General features: G+C 37.9%; 1 protein-coding gene across 1 annotated transcript in view; it reads left to right on the plus strand.

Annotated features, from left to right (window-relative positions):
• Positions 1 to 24,338, plus strand: part of LOC105491154 (tankyrase) — a 226,311-nt gene that overhangs the window by 6,088 nt on the left and 195,885 nt on the right. Inside the window, exon 2 of the mRNA XM_011757309.3 lies at positions 17,133 to 17,357. Within this exon, the coding sequence (XP_011755611.1) occupies positions 17,133 to 17,357 (225 nt within the window). The remainder of the gene's footprint in view (positions 1 to 17,132; positions 17,358 to 24,338) is intronic.

Consider the following 24,338-nt stretch of genomic DNA (forward strand, 5'->3'; position numbering starts at 1 on the left):
CCTCCCAAAGTGCTAGGATGACAGGTGTGAGCCACCTCGCCTGTCCTTATATATCTTTTATGAAGTTTTGTCCTTTTTTTTTTTTTTTTTTTTACTGGACACACTTCAGTTTTATTGGGTTATCTTTTATTATTGAGTTTAAGAGTACTTTATATGTTATGCATACTAGGGCTTTGTGGGATAAATATGCTAATATTTCCTCCCAGGCTATGGATTACTGATTATTTTTCTTAATGAGAGTCATTTGAACAGAAGTTTTAAATTAAATTTATTTATTTTATGGTTATTGCTTTCTCTGACTTATCACCTGCATAAGAACTTTTATCTGGCCCCAAGTTATAGAAATTTTCATGTGTATCCTATGAAAATCTTTATGATTGGCCGCGCGGTGGCTCACGCCTGTAATCCCAATACTCTGGGAGGCCGAGAGGGGCGGATTAGGAGGTCAGGAGATGGAGACCATCCTGGCTAACATGGTGAAACCCCGTCTCTGCTAAAAATACAAAAATAATTTAGCTGGGCGTGGTGGCGGGTGCCTGTAGTCCCAGCTGCTCTGGAGGCTGAGGCAGGAGAATGGCATGAACCCGGGAGGTGGAGCTTGCAGTGAGTGGAGATCGCTCCAGTGTACTCCAGCCTGGGCCACAGAGCGAGACTCCGTCTCAAAAAAAAAAAAAAAAAAAAAAAAAGAGAAAATCTTTATGATTTTAGCTACATTGTATCACATGTGACTATATCCACTTCAGTATTCTTATGCTGTGCGTGGTAGTTTTCTGTTCATTTACTTTCAGTCTGTCTTTGTATTTAAAGTGTGTCTATTATAGACAGTATATATCTGAGTGTTGCTTTTTTTTTTTTTTTTTTTTTGAGACGGAGTCTCGCTGTGTCGCCCAGGCTGGAGTGCAGTGGCGCCATCTCGGCTCACTGCAAGCTCCGCCTCCCGGGTTCACGCCATTCTCCCGCCTCAGCCTCCGAGTAGCTGGGACTACAGGCGCCCGCCACCTCGCCCGGCTAGTTTTTTGTATTTTTTTTTAGTAGAGACGGGGTTTCACCATGTTAGCCAGGATGGTCTCGATCTCCTGACCTCGTGATCCACCCGCCTCGGCCTCCCAAAGTGCTGAGATTACAGGCTTGAGCCACCGCGCCCGGCCGAGTGTTGCTTTTTAAGACATTCTGACAATCTGTTTTAATCTACCTCATTAACTAATATTGATACTTCCAATTCAATCTAAGAACTATAGGGTTTTTACTTACCTTTTATATGTTGTATCTGGCCATCATTTCTTCCATACTTGAGAACTTTTGGTTCTCAAGGACCTGCTAAGAGCTGTTAATGTTGAAGGTCTGATGAGAATGGGAGTTTCCCTTAGCCTTTTTTTTTTTCCTAGATAGGCAAAGGATTTTTTTTTTTCTCTTTCATTAAAGACCAGATATTCTACTACGTATGTCTTGGTGTTCGTTTCTCTAGATATATTTTCTCAGGTATGTGGTATGCCTTTTCTTTACATAGTTTCAGATATTTTATTTCAGAAAAGTTCTCAAATTATACTTTTTGTTATTCTTTTCTTTTTATGTATATTGAAACTTTGCCTCTCTTCTAAATTTGTTACTTGCTCCATTTCTTTAATGTGGTAAGATATATGTAAAATTTACCATTTTAACCATTTTAAGTGTACAATTTAGTGGCATTAAGTTCATTCACCATGTTATGCAGCCATCACCATTGTCCATTTCCAGAACATTTTTTGTCATCTTAAATAAGCTCTTGTACCCATTAAACTATAACTGTCTGTCTGTCCCCAACCCCTGATAACTGTCACTTTCTTTTGAATCCTATTAAAAACAAAATCTTTTTTTATTAACTTTTTTTTCTCCTTTCATCTTCTATTTTCCTTAAGGCAGGAGTTGGAAACTTTCTGTAAATGGCCAGATAGTAAATATTTTAGGCTTTGTATCTATATGGTCCTTCTCACAGCTACTCAGTTTTGCTTTTATACTGTGAAAGTATCCAGAGACTATATGTAAATGAATGAGTGTGATTGTGTTCCAGTAAAATTTTACTTATGAGAATAGGTGATGGGCCAGATTTGGTGTATGGCTTATAGTTTGCTGACCTCTGTTATAAGGTATCATCTGTGGCATTTTTTTCCATTTTGTATTCTTTCTTGTTTAGTCTTTTCTTCTTGAAATTATTTTTTCTTTTATTTTGAATTATTTTCTGAACTCTGTCCTTTTATTTCTAACTCAGGCGTATGCTATACTTTCATGTCTTGCGTATCATTCTCATATTCTCTTTTAGCTAGTGTTAAAATAATTGATTATAATTTTGTCTGTTTTGTGGGCATTTTTTTTCTATTAGGTATTAATTGTCTATGGGGAAGTTATTCTCCAAATTCTTCTTGTAAGAATTTTGTATGTATTTGACGTCAGTTTCTTTCATTGCTCATTTTTACAGAAATTAATTACTAAATAATGTCAAGGATAAAAATAAAGGTCTGAGATAGTTAAGGGAATCCCCCTTGTCCCTTTTTCTTGTGTTGGACATGCTGCTCTGGCCTAGAATAGATAAGTCTTTTAGTAAGGTCTGCAGGATCATCTTTTACAGTGGTAGCATTTAAATTATGAAACATCATAAATTTATACCTCCGTTTATATAACCTATGAGACATTTTCTCAGGAACCTTAACTGGAGACATTGTGCTAAGGGCATTTTATAGATAAAGTCTCTTCCTGATAATCTATTTAGTCTTTTTGGTGAGTGTAGTCCGGTCACCTGTAAAGCATTCTCTACCCCACCAATGAATTGAATAGGTTACAGGCCAGGTGTTCTTTCTTGACGTGAAGTGATTCTTTGACAGTTAAGAGGCCAGAGAAATACATCGGGAGGATAGGAGGCATATCATCAAAGGTCGAGTTGTGAGCATAAATATGTTAAAAAAAAAAAAAAAAAACCTCAAGCTTAGCATCCAGAAGAAAAGTAATCAAGGAATGTAAATAATTCTGAGAAAATAAATTTTATTTTAATGTTAGGTTTGGTTTTGGAAAGGAATAAACATGAGCTGTGTGATAACATGAGGGGGAAAGCACTATATAGTAGTTTAGTCTTTAATATATTTAACAGCCTCCTTTTGTGTCATAGACAAAGAATCTTTGGGTAGCTTACTATAAAATATTGCAGTAGATGGCTGGGCGTGGTGGCGCACACCTGTAATCCCAGCACTTTGGGAGGCTGGAGGCTGGTGGATCATGAGGTCAGGAGATCAAGACCATCCTGGCTAACACGGTGAAACCCCGTCTCTTCTAAAAATACAAAAAAAAATTAGCCGGGCGTGGTGGCAGCGCCTGTAGTCCCAGCTACTTGTGGGAGTAGCTGAGGCAGGAGAGTGGCCTGAACCCAGGAGGCGGAGCTTGCAGTGAGCCGAGATCGCGCCACTGCATTCCAGTCTGGGCGACAGAGTGAGACTCCGTCTCAAAAAAAAAAAAAAAAAAAAAAAAAAAAAAAAAATTGCAGTAGATAAAAATTGAAGGGGCAGTGCTTCTTAAATTTTTATTTTTCCCCGTGTCATTGTCCTTGAAGCTACTTTGGCTTATGTTTCTTCTTCTGATAGCTAAGTTTTGGTTTAACCCTGCTCTTAAGGCACCTAATACCATGCATCATTAATAGATATTTATAGTAAGAATTGAGTAGGATTAGTTAAGATAAGATGAGTTGGAGTCTGAGGGTTAGGTGAAACCTCCCTTTACGGGGCTTAGTAAAACAAATGAAACATACACGAGAAAGAAACATTCAGAAATGAACTTTTAGTTTATTGGTGAATAAAAAGCATTATATCTGTAAGAAAAATTGAGTAGGGTGGGTTTCCTAGGGATTTCTACTAAAGTCTGGGAGCTCAGGATAACTCTGAGGCTCATTAAAAAAAAAATCACTTTGATTTCAAGTAATTGAAGAAAGTTTTAGGTGTTTTGTTTTTGTCTGCCCATTGTTTTTCTTTTAAGGCTTCATCAGATGTTTAAGTTTGCTTTCCCCACAGCTAGTTACTGAGTTCTTTTCTCGAAACTTGTTTTGCCAGTTTGTTCAGGTATCTTTATAGAATTAAAGCAGTGTGAGCTTAAACTTTTTTTTTTTAAGCTGTTTTTTGGAGTGTGTCAGGTCCCCATTCAATTTAGACAAGTTATTTATTTATTTATGTATTTTGGTTTTGGAAAAGGGAAAATAACGTGATGTAAAATTTTTTCTCTATCTCTTTTGCGTTTTCAGTATAAACTAAACTGCTGTTAGGTGGCAGATGTTTGGGCTTGTATATTTTTTCTTCTGTGGTAGATTTTCTTTTAAAGTGAAGAAGTGTTTGGTAGTTAGCAGATGATTTCCATGAACTACAAGTCCAAACTGAACAAAATTTGTTTTGAATTTACTGATTGACTCAAGAAACCTTAAAGCTATAGCCTCTGTGTCATTAGTTCAAAAATAAACTAAACCAGCCGGGCACTGTGGCTCACACCTGTAATCCCAGCACATTGGGAGGCCAAGGCGGGCGGCTCACAAGGTTGGGAGATCGAGACCATCCTGGCTAGGACGGTGAAACCCGGCCTCTACCAAAAATACATAAAAAAATCAGCCGGACGTGGTGGTGGGCGCCTGTAGTCCCAGCTGCTGGGGAGGCTGAGGCGGGAGAATGGAGTGAACTCGGGAGGCGGAGCTTACAGTGAGCCGTGATCGTGCCACTGCACTCCAGCCTGGGCGACAGGGAGACTCCGTCTCAAAATAAATAAATAAAATAAAATAAAATAAAGTAAAAATAAACTAAACCTCCTGATGCCTTGTTAAAGTGTGTGTATACACACTTTTTTGTGTCTACATATATATAACATTATATATGTCAAATTATATATAGTTGACATATATATTATATATATAATAAGACATTGAAAAGTTCTCATGCCCTCATTCTGATAATATTTATCAACCATAGAAACCATTTTGACATTCTCATCAGTCCTGTTAATAAGATGTACAGGTCTCCTTTTCCAAATGCTTGGGCTATTCTCATGTTGACTGGAAATTTGGTATTTTTGAAATAAATTACATAGAATTACACTTAATGAATACATCTTAACTATTTTTTTCTAATGTCTTTAGGTGCCAGCTTATGTTTTTCTTCTTTGTTCTTTTTTTTTTTTTTTTTTTTTTTTTGAAACGGAGTCTTGCTCTGTTGCCCAGGCTGGAGTACAGTGGCGTGATCTCGGCTCACTGCAAGCTCCTGCCTCAGCCTCCCAAGTAGCTGGGACTACAGGTGCCCGTCACCACGCCTGGCTAAATTTTTTTGTACTTTTAGTAGACACGGGGTTTCACCATGTTAGCCAGGATGGTCTCCATCTCCTGACCTCATGATCCGCCCGTCTAGGCCTCCCAAAGTGCTGGGATTACAGGCGTGAGCCCCCGCGCCAGGCCAGTAACTATTTTCTTTAAAATACTACCTAGAGTTGTTAGAAAATCTTGTAGATAAATTTTGCTGTGTGTTTTGGACTCATGGAAGAAGTTAAAAATTTTTTGAACAGTAAGTGAAACATATTGGAGTCACAACAGTTTGAAAGTATGTAATGCCACTGAACTCTACTTTTAAAAATGGTTACGGTGGCCGGGCACGGTGGCTCACGCCTGTAATCCCAGCACTTTGGGAGGCTGAGGCAGGTGGATCACGAGGTCAGGAGATCGAGACCATCCCGGCCACCACGGTGAAACCCCATCTCTACTAAAAATACAAAAAATTAGTCAGGTGTGATGACGGGCGCCTGTAGTCCCAGATACTCGGGAGGCTGAGGCAGGAGAATGGCGTGAACCCAGGAGGCGGAGCGTGCAGTGAGCCGAGATCGCGCCACTGCACTCCAGCCTCCACGACAGCAAGACTCTGTCTCAAAAAAAAAAAAAAAAAAAAGGTTATGATGGCAAATTTTATATTATGTATATTTTACCACATTTAAGTGAAAAAAATGGGGGTATCATAGTGGACGTTTTAGTCTTTCTCTTGTCCTGGAGAGTTTCTTAATATTACCAACACGAAATATGGAAAATAGTACATTTAATAGACTGAATCTCAGCAATTATGTTGAGGACACTGTTTTCATCTTAGCTGTTGATTCACATTTTTTGAGAGTGACTGTAGACATTCTCTGGCAGTATGAAACTCAGCATTAATGAAGCGTTTATGGAAATTCAAGCAAGCTGCATGCAACTTGTTTAATTAACAGTCACTGGGGCAATTCCATGGTGTATTTTTCCCCCTTGGTTTGTTTCTCAGGGATCTGGCTTGAGCTCTAAGGTTTTAGAGTAGTTCAGTAACAGCTTGAGAAATACGAGCAAGATTATGAGAATGGAATATTTCCTGCCCTTAAGAAAGCTTATAGTAAAAATGCAGTGTTTCTCAAACTTTTTGGCCTCAGCGCTCTTTTACATTCTTAAAAATGATTGAAGTAACTTTTGTTTATGTGGGATGTGTCTATGGAGACTTACCATATTAAAAATTTAAAACCAATATAATACTAGAAATTTAAAAAATAAAATGGTAAACTCCATTATATGTAAATATATGTGTAAACATCATTCTTAGTGAAAAAAAAAACTATTTTCTAAAGCAAATAATGAGAAGAGGCATTATTTTACACTTTGCAAGTCCCTTTAATGTCTGACTTAATAGGAGATAGCTAATTCTCATCTGCTTCTACCTGCCAATCGTGGTATATTGTTTGGGTTAGAGTATATGAAGAAAATCCTGCTTCAAACAGAAAATGCTGTTGGAAAAGGAAGAAATATTTTAATAACATTGTCAGATAATTTTGCATTTTTTCTTTTTGATTCTACACCCACACTTGATAAGTAGTAGTTTCCTAAGGGGTAGGTGCAATGTAGAATCTGAAGCCAAATCAGTGAATTTTTTTATACTTCTGCTATGTTAGAATTCATTGTTAGAATCCAGAAATAGGTATACCTGTGCTTGATCATTTAGAAAATACTGGTTCTTGAAGCTATGCGGATATTCCAAATGTGGACACATTTTTACTTTGTAATAAAAATAATAAGCATAATTGTTAATATTACCACCAATCTCATCAGAAAAGTATTTTAGAATTGGGAAACTGTTCAGCTTATAGTGACAGTTGCAAGTGTTACAGAATTCTAATATTTCCTTGAAAGCTCAGATTTTATCATTGGGAACAAATACCATTTGGTTTCCTAAAATATTCTAATAATTCCTGTCATCACACCCTGGACAACATCAGCTATTACCATAGTTTCTTAGTGGGGACATAGCTCCATAGCATGTACAAATCTTAAGTGCATAGGGAGTTGAGTTTTTACAAAGTGAATACACCTGGGTAACTAGCGCCCTGCTCAAGAATCAGAACATTATCTGCAATCCATAAGCTCCTGTCGTATGTCTTTTGAGTCATTACCCCTCTACCACTCAGATTTTTGTCTGTTTTGAACTTGTGATAAATGATACTATATAGTCAGTACTATTTTGTGGGAGATTCATCTATCTTATGTAGTTATTGTTTGTTCATTTCCATTGTTTATAGAATTCTATTGTGTGAATATACCACTACTTACCCATTCTACTGTTGAGTGTTTGGGTGGTTTTTATGTGTGTTCTATATGAATAGTGCTTCTATGAATATTTTTGTACATGTCTCTAAACGTCAACATTGAAAACATTTTAGTTGTTTGATAAAACCACTACTTAGTAAATTTGCATTTCTTAGATCACTGTTTTACTTTTAAAAGACAATTGGCATTTACTTTTTGGCATTGTATCTCTTCCTATTCTTTTTTTCTTTTGCCTTTTGGTGTCTTTGTTATCTGTGCTTTGTTAAAGTCATTGCGAATATTTTCCTGGCTTGTTTTAAAATTTTATCTGTAAGCTTTTGAAATCTATTGCCTTAAAAAGCATTTTTTTAATCTATAAACTTTTCAAATCTGTTGCCTTAAATTTTTTTTGTTTGTTTTCTTCTATTGCTTCTTCTATCCTGAAATCATGCAACTGTCCACTTAATTTTGTTATGGTTTCATTTTGACATTTTACACCTTGATCTATTTTAAATTTATTTTGCGATGCATTTAGAGGTACATATTTTAAAAATTGTTCTTTTCTAAGCAGGTGCCAGATTTTTTTTGAACCATTTATTGAATAATAAATACAGGCTGGGTGTGATGGCTCACTTGTAATCCAGCACTTTGGGAGTCCAAGGTGGGAGGTTCACTTGAGCCCAGGAGTTTGAGACCACCCTGGGCAATAAAGCGAGATCCCCATGTCTACAAAAAAAATTAAAAAGCTAGCCGGATGTTGTGCTGTACCCCTACTGACTGTAATGGGGATAGCACCAGGTTCAAGAGGCCAAAAAAGAGACCCTGAGCCAATGAATGAAACATAATGTGTCCTGGGGGCTTAAATACAGGGGAGAGATTCCAGTCGCAGCGGGCTGGGCAGAACCACCAGTCCATTGCTGGTGTGGTAGACAGAATTACCACATGGCCCACTGGCATTAGGATGGGTAGAATAACCAACTGCTTGCAAAAAGCATGCAGTTAATATAGTATTTTCACTTAACAGCCTCCCCCAACAACCTCCACCTGGCAACCTTTAACCCAAAACAAAGGGCCTCAATCCTCGGTATGGCCCATGTTCCATTCCACAGGATGGACTTGGAGCTCAGATGTCCCTTGTAGATACGGAATGGATCTCCAGGTTGACCACTCTCGGATTCCCTAGCTTGGAACTGTGACCACACATTCAGGTGCATCTGCCATACAGTGTCATTCTCAGGGTATGCTCAGGTCAGGTCATTGCTGTCAGATGCATCTACCGTATACCCAGTGTGGTGGCACGCCTGTAGCCCCAGCTACTAGGGAGGCTGAGGTGGGAGGATCACTTGAGCACTGGAAGTCAAGGTTGCAGTGAGCTATGATCATGCCACTGCACTCCAGCCTGGGCAATAGAGCAAGACCCTGTCTCTTAAATAAATAAATACAAATCAACCATTAAAATAGAGGTAGATTTTCTTTTTAAAAAATTATATTCAGGGACATTTTGTTGCATTTGCATTTGATGTCTAGTTACTGTGATTCATTCATTGTCCTATGGTTAACCTTTGCCTCCCTACTGTGGCCTTCAGAGTAATCTCTACAACAAATTCTATGTTGAATTTAAGGAAGCTAGACCAAAAACTATCCGTAGAATTTTGAGAATCCTTGTAGCCTTTTTTTCCTTTTGGCTGCCAAGACTGATGTATATATAGGTATCCATCTATACTTAGCAGTTTTCTTAACCTGTATCTAAGTTCATATAGCAGAAATTTGAATTATGTCACTTTGGTAATGGTCTTAGTCTTCACGCTGACATACGTAAAATAAAGGACTTGTAGTTTGGATATACTGTGTTGGTTTTGAGGGATGATCTGCTTCTCTTCATGATTTCTGTGGCGGAAAGTTAGTTGATTCCAGTTTGGCCTCTTTTTTTTTGCGATGGAGTCTCGCTCTGTCGCCCAGGCTGGAGTGCAGTGGCGCAGTCTTGGCTCACTGTGAGCTCTGCCTCCTGGGTTCACGACATTCTCCTGCCTCAACCTCCCGAGTAGCTGGGACTACAGGCGCCCACCACCACACCCGGCTATTTTTTTATATTTTTAGCAGAGACAGGGTTTCACCGTGTTAGCCAGGATGGTCTCAATCTCCTGACCTTGTGATCCGCCCACCTTGACCTCCCAAAGTGCTGGGATTACAGGCGTGAGCCATTGCGCCCGACGATTCCATGTTGTTGCCATTTTTAGTCTCTTATTTCTTTCTCTCTGTCTGAACCATTCTGAACTTTTTTAGGTATTTGAATATGAAGAGTTTCTCACCTCTTGATTTACTGTGCCTTACTCTCTTTGGAACATTTATCCCTATCCTTTTGTTTGGTAAATTGCTTATTCCTCAGATCTTAGCTCAAAATATCACTTTATTAGGGAAGCTCTCTATTCCAGACTTGGTTTTCTTTGTAACCCTATATTGTAATTATTTGTTAGGGTGATTATTAGTCAGTGTTAAGTCTTGAGAGAGGATAGATTTGTACTGAGTTAATTCATGATATATAGACATATGCTCACACACTTACTACTGAACTCGTTTTTGTCATGAATATTTTTAACCAGGATCTTTCTGTGTTCACTTTAGAGATTTTGCATATCTGAGATTATTTTAATTTCACTTTTATATGGAAATAAAGTTAGCTATATATGAAATTAAGTATCAAAATATCTTTTCTCATAGTTAAGGTTGACTTCAGTCAACTGATTCTTTGTTTTTTGTTTTTAGCTGATTCATTTTCTTTCGGAAAGACTATAGCCTTTGTTGTTGTTAGACTTTGCTACAAACTGTCCATGCTGTTTGGCACTCCATGACTATATTAATCTGAACTTTTACTTCTTCCTGTATGTATGAAGAAACCTTTAGTCCTAACGTAAAATATGTAAGGAGGCAACCTGAGGCCAAATTAAATTTAATTTAGGAAAATAGATATATATGAGAGAATTCCATGAGTTATTTTTCTAGACAACCCCAAAGTTAGTTTACAGTTACTTTATCTTTTGGGTGTAATGGGATATTTTTACACTTAAAAAGCATGGGAGATGTAATATAAATGTTCTCATTTGGTATATAAGTGTAGGTTAAAAGATTAATAGTTCAAGTGATATACAGTGGTTGCAGTTTTGCTGACAGTCCAATTAGGGGGAAAATGACTTTAAGATGTGATTTTGCTGCCATAGATAAAAAACATCAGTTTAAAATACTCCAAACACCTTAGATTTTTCTCTTTTATTCAATTTCAGAAGTCATAGTTGTCAGTTACATGATTTAATATTGGCCATCGTTGTTCCGTGGAAGCTTTAATTTTAGGCAGGTTTAAAATGCTGAACATAAGGGATGAGGAATAGATACCAGTGACCTTAAATTTGATATTGAAATATTTTTGAAAGGCCTTAATCACCTCTTTACTATTAGAATAAGGAAAATTGTTAGGTATATTGGGATTTGGCTGTGTGTTAGGAATTTGTGTTTCCTCACTGCCAGCACACCACATAGTATATTTTTAAATTGCTTTGAATATGTAATATAATGTCATTATTTCTCATGAACTGTTTGGGGGAAAGAATGTGCTGAAATTTACACATTATATTACTTGATATAGTCGTTGGGGAAAAGCAGTTCATCAGGGTACTTCTTGTTGCTACCTGCTTTGCCTGACCCTTCCTCAACTGGCGCCTCTAAAAATAGAGTTGCTTAAGCTAGAAACCTGAGAGCCAGTCATCTTTGCTTTAAAACCTATCTGTTTCTTTCTTCTTTGACCCAGCTATACTTTCACTCTTTTTTTCCAACCCACTATCAATTCTTGCCCAGACTACTGCAGAATTTTTCTTGACTAGTCCCTCTGATTTTGCTCTTCACTTCAGTCTGTATTTCACATAGCTGACAGATGATCCTTTTAAGATTTAAATAGAATCAAGTAATTTCCCTAATAAATGGTTTCCCATGTACTTATAATGAAATCCAATCTTCTTACCCTTGACTTACAAAGCTGTTACAAATACTGTTGGTTATGTACCCCAAATTTGTTTTCTTCTAATTCTTCACTAACAGATCTTAGATTTCGTTCAAGGCAGTAGTGTGTCCGGCTATAAAAGACTTGATTTTTTAGCCTTTTTTGTTTTCTTGGTAGCTGGACAGATGACAGATTTTTGGCCAGTGAACTATATATGAAAGTATCTGGAGATGCGATTTCTTCCTTAATAATAAAAACGTCAAGAGAGAAAGCTCTCGCCCCCACCCCCCGCCCCCGCCCCCAACCCTTTACTTACTCTCCCTTGTCTGAGAACCTAGATATGAGGCTTGGAGATACAGCACTCTTGTGACTGTGAGGTAACAAGCAAGTGGAGATGCTAAGAATGTCAGAGTGGAAAGATTCTAAGGAGCTCCTAATACCATTGATAAGCTGCTATGTGTGCTGGGATTGCCTTTGTCTTGACAAATTGTGTGAGACAAGTGAATCTCTCCTTTTTTGTTTGTTTTTTTGAGACGGAGTCTTACTCTGTCCCCCAGGCTGGAGTGCAGTGGAGTGCTCAGCTCACTGCAAGCTCCGCCTCCCGGGTTCACGCCATTCTCCTGCCTCAGCCTCCCGAGTAGCTGGGACTACAGGGGTCCGCCACCACGCCCGGATAATTTTTTGTATTTTTAGTAGAGACGGGGTTTCAGCGTGTTAGCCAGGATGGTCTTGATCTCCTGACCTCGTGATCCGCCTGCCTCGGCCTCCCAAAGTGCTGGGATTACAGGCGTGAGCCACCGCGCCCAGCCGATAAGTTTTTAAGAGGAACGAGGTGGGTCAACTCTACCCTACTAGATATCTAGACTTATTTTAAAGTTAAACTAACAAATAGACAAACTGACTAACCAAAAAGAAAAGGAAAAATAAAAATTTTAACTCACACCATAGTTAGAAGTTAATTAAATATCTAAATGTGAAAGAATTATAATCTAGATGAAATGTAGGAACAGTATAGGAATCAGAAAGGTTTCCTTAAATTTTATATATAAAGCACAATCCATGTAGGAAAAGATTAATGTTTAGAATATGTAAAGAACGCCTGCAGAATCATAAGAAAGAGACAAATAGCGCAAAGGAAAATGGCCAAGACTATGAACTGACAAGAGGTGAAATGTGAATACTTAGTAAACATAGGAACAGATGCTTATATCAATTCGCATGGGTTTAACACTGAGTATTTTAAAACTTCAGCTGACTTAAAGCCTAAGGACATTTATTTTACTGCTTGATAAGAAGTGTAGAGGTAGGAAATTCAAGAGTTGGTTTCAGTTCTGTGAACATAGTAAGCGTTTTATGCCAGCTTAAAAAAAAAATAATTCTTTTGAATTTTCTAACTGTTGGGAGGAAGGGGGAGAGGAGGAGAAAGGGCACTCTTCCTCCCACACCTTCTGTAGGAGGTGTAGAAGAGGAAAAATATTTCCAGAAGCTTCTAGATTTTCCCATCTGTCCTCATGGCCAGTCACTGGCAGAGCAGAATGAAATTACCTGATTGACTTAATTAGGATTCCTTCCCTGGACTGGGGAAGGGCTGGCTTTCTCTTAGTATATTATTTCCTGCCCAATTCCCAAGCAAAATTGAGTCTGAGAAAAATTGAGTTTTTCTGTTGGCCAGTGTATTAGTTCACTCTCACACTGCTATAAAGAACTACCTGAGACTGGGTAATTTATGATATAAATTTTATGAATAAAAGAGTTTTAATTGACTCATAGTTCTGTAGGCTGTACAGGAAACTTGGGTGGGAGGAGGCCTCAGGATATTTACAATAATGGCAGAAAGCAAAGGGGAAGCAATACCATGGTGGGGCAGGAGAGAGACAGCAGAAAGAGGGAGGTGCCACCCCCCTCCCTTTTTTTTTTTTGATATGGAGTGTCGCTCTCTTGCCTAGGCTGGAGTACAGTGGGGTGATCTCGGCTCACTGCAAGCTCCACCTCCCGGTTGCCACCCACTTTTAAACCTCGGGATGTCATGAGAATTCACTCATGTGACAGCACTAGGGGGATGGTGCTAAACTATTAGAAACCACCCCCATGATCCAATCACCTCCTGCTAGGCCCGTCCTGCAATACATGGGGATTCCAATTCAAAATGAGATTTGGATAGGGACACAGAGCCAAACCATATCAGCCAGAAGGATGGCTTATGGTTATCAACCTTCCACTAATATAGATTGAACCATATGATATTGACAATAATAATGTGAATATATGAAATATATTCTAATCACATAGAATATGAAATAATATATAAATAACATGAAATGTATCAAATATAAATATATAAACAAGTGTTTAAAAACACACATTGAAAAGTATATAATAAGCATGATAAAACAAACATTGAATTTATGTAATAGTATCTCTGGGGAAGCAAAGAAGGGACTAGGATTGAGGGAGAGAGTTCAACTGTATTCATATATTTAATTTTCAACAGTAAAAAAGCAAATATCTGAACTGAAAAAAGTAAATAATGCATTTTTTTTTTTTTTACCTCTTTGTAAAGCTTATAAATGTGCGCAGAATGGCCACAGGATTTTGGTTGAAAATGAAAATTGATAGAGGGCAATTTGGCAACATGGGAAATTTTAAATTTATACCCTTCGATCTAGTACTACTACTTTGAGACATTTATCTTAAATGGATAGGACACATGTACAAGGAAATTTATTTCGAGTTTTTTTTTTTAAGTAATGGCAAAAATGTTTTTAAAATGTTTTTATAATGGCTGTGTTAGTCCGTTCTTGCATTGCTATAAAGAACTGCCTGAGCCTGGGTCATTTATAAAGAAAAGAGGTTTAATTGACTCACAGTTCTGTAGGCTTGTGCAGGAAGCATGGCTGGGGAGGTCCCAGGAAATTTGGTGATAGGTGAAGGGGAAGCAGGCATGTCTTATATAGCCAGGGAAGGAGGAAGAGGAGAGCAGGAGGAGGTGCTCTACACTTTTAAACAACCAGATCTTGTGAGAACTCACTGTTACCAGAACAGCAAGAGGGAAATCTGCCTCCATGATCCAGTCACCTCCCACCAGGCCCCTCTTCTAATACTGGGGATCACAATTTGACATGAGATTTGGGTGGGGCCACAAATCCAAACCATATTTTTCACTCCCTGGCCCCTCTCAAATCTCATGTCCTTCTCACATTTCAAATTACAATATTGCCTTCCTAACAGTCCCCAGTAGCCTTAACTCATTCCAGCATTAACTCAAAAGTCTACAGTTCAAAGCAAAGCAAGTCCCTTCTGCCTGTAAAATCAAAGCCAGTTAGTTTCAGGATACAATGGGTGTACAGGCATTGGCTAAATACTCACATTCCAAAAGGGAGAAATCAACCAAAACAAAGGGCCTGCAGGCTCCGTGACAGTCCGAAACCAAGCAGGGCGGTCATTACATCTTAAAGTTCCAAAATATGTCCCTTGACTCCATGTCTCACATCTAGGCCACACCAATGCAAGGGGTCAGCTCCCAAGGCCTTGGGCGGCTCCAGCCCTGTGGCTCTGCAGGACTCAGCTCCCATGGCTGCTCTCAAGGGCTTGTGCTGATTAGGGAAATGGAAGTTTGCACTTAGGCTTTATTCAGATCCATAGAGAAGGAGAATAATTCAACCTTCCTGGGTCAGGACAGCACTTATGGCCCAGTGGGAGAGTAGCGCTGTGATGGTAGGGGGAAGGAAGTTGAAGTTAGAGAATTAAAACCTAACATCCGTAAAGTTCTGCAGGTATTTAAAAAACAAAACCAAGAACCCTGGTGAGATGCTGACAATTTACTGGAGCATGTACCCTATGCTTTTACTGATCTAATAACTAATACAAAATTGACCTTTTCACCTAAAATTATCAGCTTAATTTGAAGGATATTTTCCATGGAAACCTCATTCTGACTTTATGATACATATCTGTGGAAATGTATGCTTTACTTTGGAGACTTTTTCTCAGAGCCTGCTTTTCTGGAATGAATGAATTTCTATAGATAGCATGGAAGACTTCTCTTGAGATAAATTTCTTTTTTTCCCCTTACTCTTTTCCACGTGGTTTTTATTTGATGTATGCACACAATGGAGGAAGATGTGACTCTTTTACTGGCTTTTATTTTTATTTAAGATGCCATTTTTCTAACAATATTACACAGTCATAGTAGAGGTAGTGATACCTAATACAATTTAAAGTGGGAAAGAATCAGTAATTAAGATTCTAGCTTGTGAAGATAAAAATGCTAATATATTTGCAGTTTCCTTTTATAACCCATTGCAATTTAGTTTGTAATTTTACCACTGTACTAAAACTGTTTAAAATTACCAGTGGCCATTTTTTTCTTCTCCATTGATCTCATTAAATCCTCATGATACTGGACTTTGCGTAATGTTGTTGTTCCTTGACTTCCATGATGTTGTACTTTCTTAATATTTCTTACCTTCCTAAGTGTTTACCTCATCCTTAGACTGCTTGAGACTCTGACTCCCCTAAACCCCATTTTTGTCTGAAAACTGATACTTCTTATAAAATTCTGGTTTTATATTTCCAAGTGCTTGTATTCCCACTCATTTGCCGTATTGTTTCCTCAAACTCAATGAATCCAAGCTTGAATTGTTTCAGTTCACCACCCATTTCATCTTGTTTGACGACTAGCCCCAAGAATAGATATTTTGGCATCATCTTTAGTTCTTTTCAAAATTCCCTTTGACCAAGCATTCACCACGTATTTCTCATACCCATACATTCACCCCCAATTTCCCTAATATAGTGCTGTGTGTTGTGATTTGTCTTAGATTCGGTTATCGGCAGTATTTATTTATTTATTTATTTATATTTTATTTTATGGTATTTTATTTTATTTTATTGAGATGCAGTCTTGTACTATTGCCCTGGCTGGAGTGCAGTGGTGTGATCTCAGCTCACTGCCACCTCTGCCTCCCAGGTTCAAGTGATTCTTGTGCCTCAGCCTCCCAAGTAACTGGGATTACAGGCGCCTGCCACCACATATCGCTAATTTTTGTATTTTTATTAGAGATGGGGTTTCACCATGTTGGCCAGGCTGGTCTTGAACTCCTGACCTTAGGTGATCTGCCCACCCCAGCCTCACATGGTGCTGTGAGGGTGTGAGCCACTGCACCTGGCGTATCAGCAGTATTTAAATAACCTTTGTTTCTATGAATGTAGAGATGAGTTTCTATATACAGTTTTGTCTTGTGAAGCATGAGGGGAAAGTGAGTTCCTGGACAAGTCTTGTCATATTTATTCTGTGTTTCTAGCACTGTTGCACAGCACATATTAAGTGTTTAGAAAACGTGTTTTTGAATGAACAGCCCAAAGACTAAAGGAAGAGCTTCCTTAGTTCTAAATTCTGTGAAATGAGTCAGTTTGAATGAAGCTAATGTTTCTTTTGTTTTACTGCATTTACTATAGAGTGCAATACTTCAGTTGTTCATTCTTGTTGATATTGTTACAGATACTCCAATGGTTCTTTTTACAAAATCAAATCTATATACAAGACATTTTTCCCTTTCTTTTTAGGTTTTGGAAGGAAGGATGTTGTAGAACACTTACTACAGATGGGTGCTAACGTCCATGCTCGTGATGATGGAGGTCTCATCCCGCTTCATAATGCCTGTTCTTTTGGCCATGCTGAGGTTGTGAGTCTGTTATTGTGCCAAGGAGCTGATCCAAATGCCAGGGATAACTGGAACTATACACCTCTGCATGAAGCTGCTATTAAAGGGAAAATCGATGTGTGCATTGGTAAGTATCATTTGATAATATCTAAATTTTAAATAAAGGTTCATTCGTATGTTTTCTTGTAGTATAAATAGTGTTTCCTCAGAATAGGTAAGGAGGGGTTTATTGCTTCTTCTAGAAGCAGTTGTTTTCCATCAAAAGGTAAATAGAGAGATGGTAATCTAAAGTTACTTAGGGGAAGATTCACAACATTAACTTTCCAAATGCAGTCAAATGCCAGCTGAGTGAAACTCAATTTTGATGGATTACTGTTGTCAGATTTAGTTAATTTATAGTCTCTTTTAAAGACTGGACATTTTCTATCTTACCATCAATGACAGCCATTATAAAGTACAAATTCTACTGAGTTGGATGACATTTGAACACTTGAGGTTGATTAAAGGAAAGTCATCTAGTACAGTAGTCCCCCCTTATATGGGGTTTTGAGTGTTTTGAATACAGTAGTTCAGAACTTAATGTTTTCAACATGTGCCACAGTCATGAGAAAAAGCAATTTCAAACAAATTGGACTTTTCAATCATTTTAGGTATCTAGATGAAATGAAGCTGTATTCAATCAGCATTTTGTTCTCTCATATATATATTCCCATTTTACTTTGCTGTACATAATTTTTTATTTTGAAATCTAAAGCTTCTAGAGGGCAAGTATAATTTCTGTTGAGTGTGTCATCTATTTCTTGATACTTGAGATAGTGGATGTTTGTTTAGCTATGGCAGGTTGATTTACATAATTGTCTTCCCAGATGTCATCCACTTTAGCATAATCAGTTCTTTAATGATGCAACTAAAATAGATATGCCATTTTAAAAGATATAGTGGTGGTGCTTAATAATGATTAAGATTATTCCCTCCTCATAGCCATCTATTGCAGCTTCTAATATATTTTTCAATATTCCTCAAATTATTGCAATGCCTGACATAAAACTATTTTTAAAAAAATCACATTCTCTGTCATTATCCTTTGTTACTTCAGCATCACTAGCATGACCTTTGGATATCCTCTCCTTTCCGCTTTTTCACATCTTCCAGTTTCAATTGACTCTCCCATTTCTTCCTAAGTCTCTCACTAACATAGCCACATCCTGGACCAAGTCATTACATAAAACTACCTTGAGAAGCTTCAACTTATAACATCCTCTCCCTGACTACAAAGCCTCTTATGTTACTTGCTTTTGTAAATGATAAGTATTATTGAGCTTGGAATGTATTTCCTACGTAGTCTTCTAGACTTTCAACTTCTCTGCTGTCACTGCTTCTTGCTTCACCTTGTTGTCACAGCCACTGGATTTTTCTCAGTCATTAGTCAGAATTTTATACTGTTCTCACTTTGTTAAAATATTATCCTTTCCAGTCTTCAGTCTTCTGTTTTCCTGCCTCTACCTCCGAAGTTTTCATTTTATCAGTCCTTTGAATGTCTTATTGAAATTAGTATTTCTGTCCTCCTCCTCTTAATCCCCCTTTCAAAAGTCCATAATGCAAATGCTGTTTTTATCTAGGTTCTATTGAAATAAAGGACTAGATATCGGGCTTGAATTTTTAATGAATGGATCCCTGCAGCACTCTACTTCCTCAATTCTCAGTAGGCTTTGGCACATATTGTCTTCCTTCTGTTTAAGTTCTTGTACCTTATAAAAGTTGAGGGAAGGGGAAGGGCACCTTTGAAACTATACTCAAAATATAAATGAGGATATAGTTGCTATTAAAGTATGTATCATAGTTATTATGGGAGTCAAAATTGGTTGTAAACCCTGGTATACTTAATTAGCTTTCAGAAACCTCTTAGGAGGTTTATTCTCAGGTTCACTGAAACCTGTAATAGCTTATATATCTTACTTTCTGGATTTTGAGTATGGTTAAGGAATTCTGAGGTTTTTCTCTGTAAGGTAGAGTTCTACTTTGGGACAGCTGGATTAAAAAAAAATTGGAAGCCTTTTTTTTTTTTTTTTTTCCTTTTGCTGGAGTCTAATAGTTTTTGAGAGATTAGTATACAAAATAGATTTTTAAAAGGTTTTTGCCTAGATGATGAAATACTGACCTGATTTTTATAAAGATTAATCATATCTCTGTATGTGGGGTAGAATAGCAAACACATTTGATATTTTTAAAAAGCTAGAGCCCAGGCAAGCCACATTACCACCAGCTTATGGGAGACATCAGGGCAGATTGCTGTAAAGCACATGCTCTGGGTTTATGCCCTGACCCCACCAGTTTCCAGCTTTGTGAGGCCACGGACCACTTTCTTGACCTCTGTCTTGTATGTAAAATGGGAATACTATTCTTCACAGTGTTCCTGAGAGGATAAGCTAGTACATATAAAGTATTTAGAAGAGTACCAGGTAGAGTGCACATTCAGTGAATGTTAATTGCCATTATTAATTACTGTTCTCATTGTTGGTGCTAAAATCTCAGCCTGAATTATGCTACTGTGTAGTGTAGAATTCCCATTTCCTCTGTTTGTCCTCTATTGACATTTCTTAAAAATGTCCATTTAGGGCCGGGGGTGGTGGCTCATGTCTGTAATCCCAGCACTTTGGGAGGCTGAGATGGGTGGATCATGAGGTCAGGAGCTCAAGACCATCCTGGCTAACACAGTGAAACTCTGTCTCTACTAAAAATGTAAAAAAATTAGCCGGGCGTGGTGGTGGGCGCCTGTAGTTCCAGCTACTTGGGAGGCTGAAGCAGGAGAATGGTGTGAACCCAGGAGGTGGAACTTGCAGTGAGCCGAGATGGTGCCATTGCACTCCAGCCTGCGCTACAGGGCGAGACTCCGTCTCAGAAAAAAAAAAATGTCCATTTAGAAATCTTGAACCCATGTGTTTGTTTCATAGATGCTATTTACCATCAAAAAGAAGAAAATTCAAACTGAGATTATTTTTAAAATCACCTTGAAATGCTTATATAATTAAACTATTTAAGACTGAGGTCTTAGGAATGGTGAAAGTTTTTATACTATAATGTTGAATTGAATTTACCTCAGAAATCAACACATTTTCTGCCTTTAGAACTTACACATTTATCTTTGCTTCTCTCTGCCCTTCGAATACAGTCTCCAAAAACACTAAAATAAACAGCTTTTCTGAATATATGCTATATGAATTTTTTTTTCTTTTTTGAGACGGAGTCTTGCTTGTCACCAGGCTGGAGTGCTGTGCCTTGATCTTGGCACACTGCAACCTCCGCCTTCTGGGTTCAGGTGATTCTCCTGCCTCAGCCTCCCAAGTAGCTGAGCGTGAGCCACTGTGCCCAGCCTGTATGGTTTTTTGAGACTGTTTTGAGACTGTTAGTGCTTGAGAATTTCATTTTAAAAGCAAATTATAAGCATACCTTTCATGGAGTCTGATACAAGATCTGGGAGTCGGCCGGGTGCGGTGGCTCATGCCTGTAATCCCAGCACTTTGGGGAGGCCGAGGTGGGTGGATCACGAGATCAGGAGATCGAGACCATGCTGGCTAACACAGTGAAACCCTGTCTCTACTAAAAATACAAAAAATTATCTGGGCGTGGTGGCGGGCGCCTGTAGTCCCAGCTACTCGGGAGGCTGAGGCGGGAGAATGGCGTGAACCCAGGAGCTGGAGCTTGCAGTGAGCTGAGATCGCGCCACTGCACTCCAGCCTGGGCGACAACAGAGCAAGACTCCATCTCAAAAAAAAAAAAAAAAAAGATGATCTGGGACATTTGTGATTTTTTTTTTTTTTCCATTTTTTGTTTTTGAGTAACTAGTGTCCAATTCTTTTTCTGATTTGGAGATTTTTAAACTGTGGGCACTCCTTACTGAGAGGAATGCAGAAACTGGTAGCGTCACGTCTTCCTTCCTTCTACTTCTCGGCAGTCAGGGGATAGCCTTGGTTTGTCTAATCATGCACTTCATTCTGTAAATGTAGAATTTTGAATACAAAAATCTTAGCTGTAGTAAGGAATCATTTATAGCAGCAGATTGTTGCTTCAGTGTGGGCGGTGGCCTGGTCATAATGTTTCCTACTAAAAGACAATTGTGCTTCCTCCTCCGAGCTCTACAGCTTCTTATGTGTTTCTAAGGTTGGTCCTCTACTCTCCTGTCATTTCAGTCTAAGATAGACAATGGTTTCTGTTACTTGCAGATGACTATAATTGATAACAGAGATCTTGAGAAGGTTGCTAAATTGAAGTTGCAGGATGGGGCTTCTAGATTGATAAATCTCTTGAATCTTTATTTAAGTCTCACTGCCCTCACACAGTTTACATGTATACCACATCCCCATCTCTCCTTATTCCCTACAGTTCTCAAGGGTGAAGGAGACAGAGTATGTTCCCTTTGGAGGCCTCTTCTAGGTGCCTCTCAATGGGGAAGAGACAGCTTACTGGTGTCCACAGCAAATCATTCTAAAGATAAAAGAGATGTGTGGTGTTCTAACACATGTGGGATTCTCACTGTGGAATACCCCAACATCTAGACATGAAGCCCAGCAAACCAAGTGAAAAATGACAGCCCATCTCAGCCAGAAGGGATAATTAAGACAACAATCAGAATACATATTCAGGACTGCTAAAGGAGCCAGATAAATACCTGAATTAAAAAAATAATATCTTCCAGGGAAATTAAAGTATAAAGTGGGGAAGATATTTCCTGGGGCCAAAACTTAAAACCAAAACAACAAAAAAAAATCCACCACCTAATTTTTTTTTCAGAGGAAAGTATTTAGTAGATGAATTAAAGACCATGTTAGTAGCCTGGAAGCTTACGTGTGAGATGTACAGAGAAAAATGTTAAAACATGGAAATCATGAAGAAAAAGGTAAATAAATCTAGGAATGTCAACGTCATTTTAAACCTTACACATGATATGAGTTTCAGAGGCAAAGAAAAAAGAAAAAAAGTCTGATGGAAGAGATCAGTAATAATTAAATGATAAGCAAGAAAAACCTATCTTGAGATTGAAAAGGCTTAAGGAGCTCCACATGAGATTGATGAGAAAGGATAAACTGAGTAAGATATGTATTGCACTTTTCCAGAAAGAAGGAATAAGTTGCCTACAGAGGGAAAAAAATTAGGCAAAGGACTTTTCATTTACAATATTGACAGCTTGAAGACAATGGAATACCTTCTAAAGACTACTGGAAGAAAAGGATTAAGTTGTAATTTCCTTGATAAAGAACAGTTCTGCAGCCTTTTGGAAGTAAGAAAGGCTGAATCGAACAAGTGACATTGTTTTAGAGAAACAAAGCTCCTGCAACTTTCTTTCTCTATACTTTCGAACAATTCTTGGTTTAATGTTTCTTATATGCAGAGACTGAGGGAATCCTCACTGAATATCTTTCTTGGGAGCCCAAAATTCAAACTGCTATTTAAAATCTAACAATTAGGACTTAAAAAAAAATAACTCTGTTTTCTAGCTGAATGGCATTATATAATAGTGTTTGGAGTCAAAGAGACCTGGTACTTGAGTGAGTTACTTACTTCTTTCGGTATTAAAATGGGAATGAGGGTAATAGCTGTATGTCATACAATTGTTAAGAGGATTAAGTGAGATAATATATGTGAAGCACCCTTGTACAATATCTGCATATTATATGTATAATAATTAGAAAGTATATGCTCAGTAGTTGGCAACTGCTTTGATTGTGAAATAACATGATTAGAAATAATTTGCTTCTTGTATTACATTATATTGTTCCACTTACTTTTATATTTACTGAAAGTGCAAGAAAAAATAGAGATCTGATGGTATGTTTCTAAAAAGTAAGCAAATTGGCTTCTTAGGGGAGATTAAGCTGACTTTATAAAGATAGTATCACTTAATACCATAATTAAAGTTGGTTATCTAAATGAACTAATAAAAGCAATTTACTGTAATTCCCATTTTTCCCATCCCAATTCAGAACTTCAGTTAATTATTTAATATGTAATAGGATTTCTGCTAGTTTTTTTCCCCCATTATTTATACTTCAGGGACTGCTTGTTATAAAATTATATTTTATGATTCTGCTCAGAGAGAGAGCAAAAACAAAATTAAGCTTTTTCTCTTCTTCCCCCTCCTTTGCCTTAGAAAAGTAAGGCACATAACTTAGCTTGTGATTATTCAACTAGATAAAACTCAGATTCATTCAATCAAATGTAATATATCAACCCAGATAAGATCCTGGTTCAGAAAAAATGTTAAAGCAGCCAGTATTATAGAATTTATATTTAAATTATAATGTAGTCTATATAATTTATATCTAAAACGTGTGTGTGTGTGAAGTTAGGTGGTAAATAATCCAATTGACATGTTAAGTTATGGGCTGTTAATATATGGAGTTATCAGCAATAGGGACGACTGAAGACTTTGTTCCTCTTGGAGTAATTGAGGGCCACTGTGGTCTGCTGCAAAGAACAATGAAATAGGAGTTGGCGTACCTGGAGAGTACTGTTGGATCTCACATTAGAAAGAACCATATAAATATAATGTTATACTTTAAAAACTTTTTATAAGAAGTAACATGCTCTATGTGGTAAGCAAGTAATGGTTGAAAGATCGTCACATCTTAATTCCTGGAACCTGGGAATGTTACTTTACATTGCAAACAGAAAATAAGGTTACAGATGGAATTATGGTTGCTGATCAGTTAATTTGAGATGGGAAGATTATCATGGATTGTCTTGGTGGACCCAAAGTAATCACCAGATTCCTTAGAAGTAGAAGAGTGAGGCAGAGAGAAAGTCAGATTATATAATTTCAGATGGATTCAAGCCACCATTGCTGGCTTTGAAAAGAGAGAAAGGGTTCTGTGAGCTAAGGAATAGGAGTAGCCCCAGGAAGATGGAAAAGGCAAGGAAGCAGGTTTTCATCAAAGTCACTTGTAAGGAATTCAGCCCTGCTGACACCTTGATTACTTTTTTTATTTTTATTTTTTTTTGAGATGGAAGCTTGCTCTGTCGCCCAGGCTGGAGTGCAGTGGCGCGATCTCGGCTCACTGCAAGCTCCGCCTCCCGGGTTCACACCATTCTCCTGCCTCAGCCTCCCGAGTAG

Source organism: Macaca nemestrina, chromosome 8 (assembly GCF_043159975.1).
Source record: "Macaca nemestrina isolate mMacNem1 chromosome 8, mMacNem.hap1, whole genome shotgun sequence".
NCBI lineage: Eukaryota > Metazoa > Chordata > Mammalia > Primates > Cercopithecidae > Macaca > Macaca nemestrina.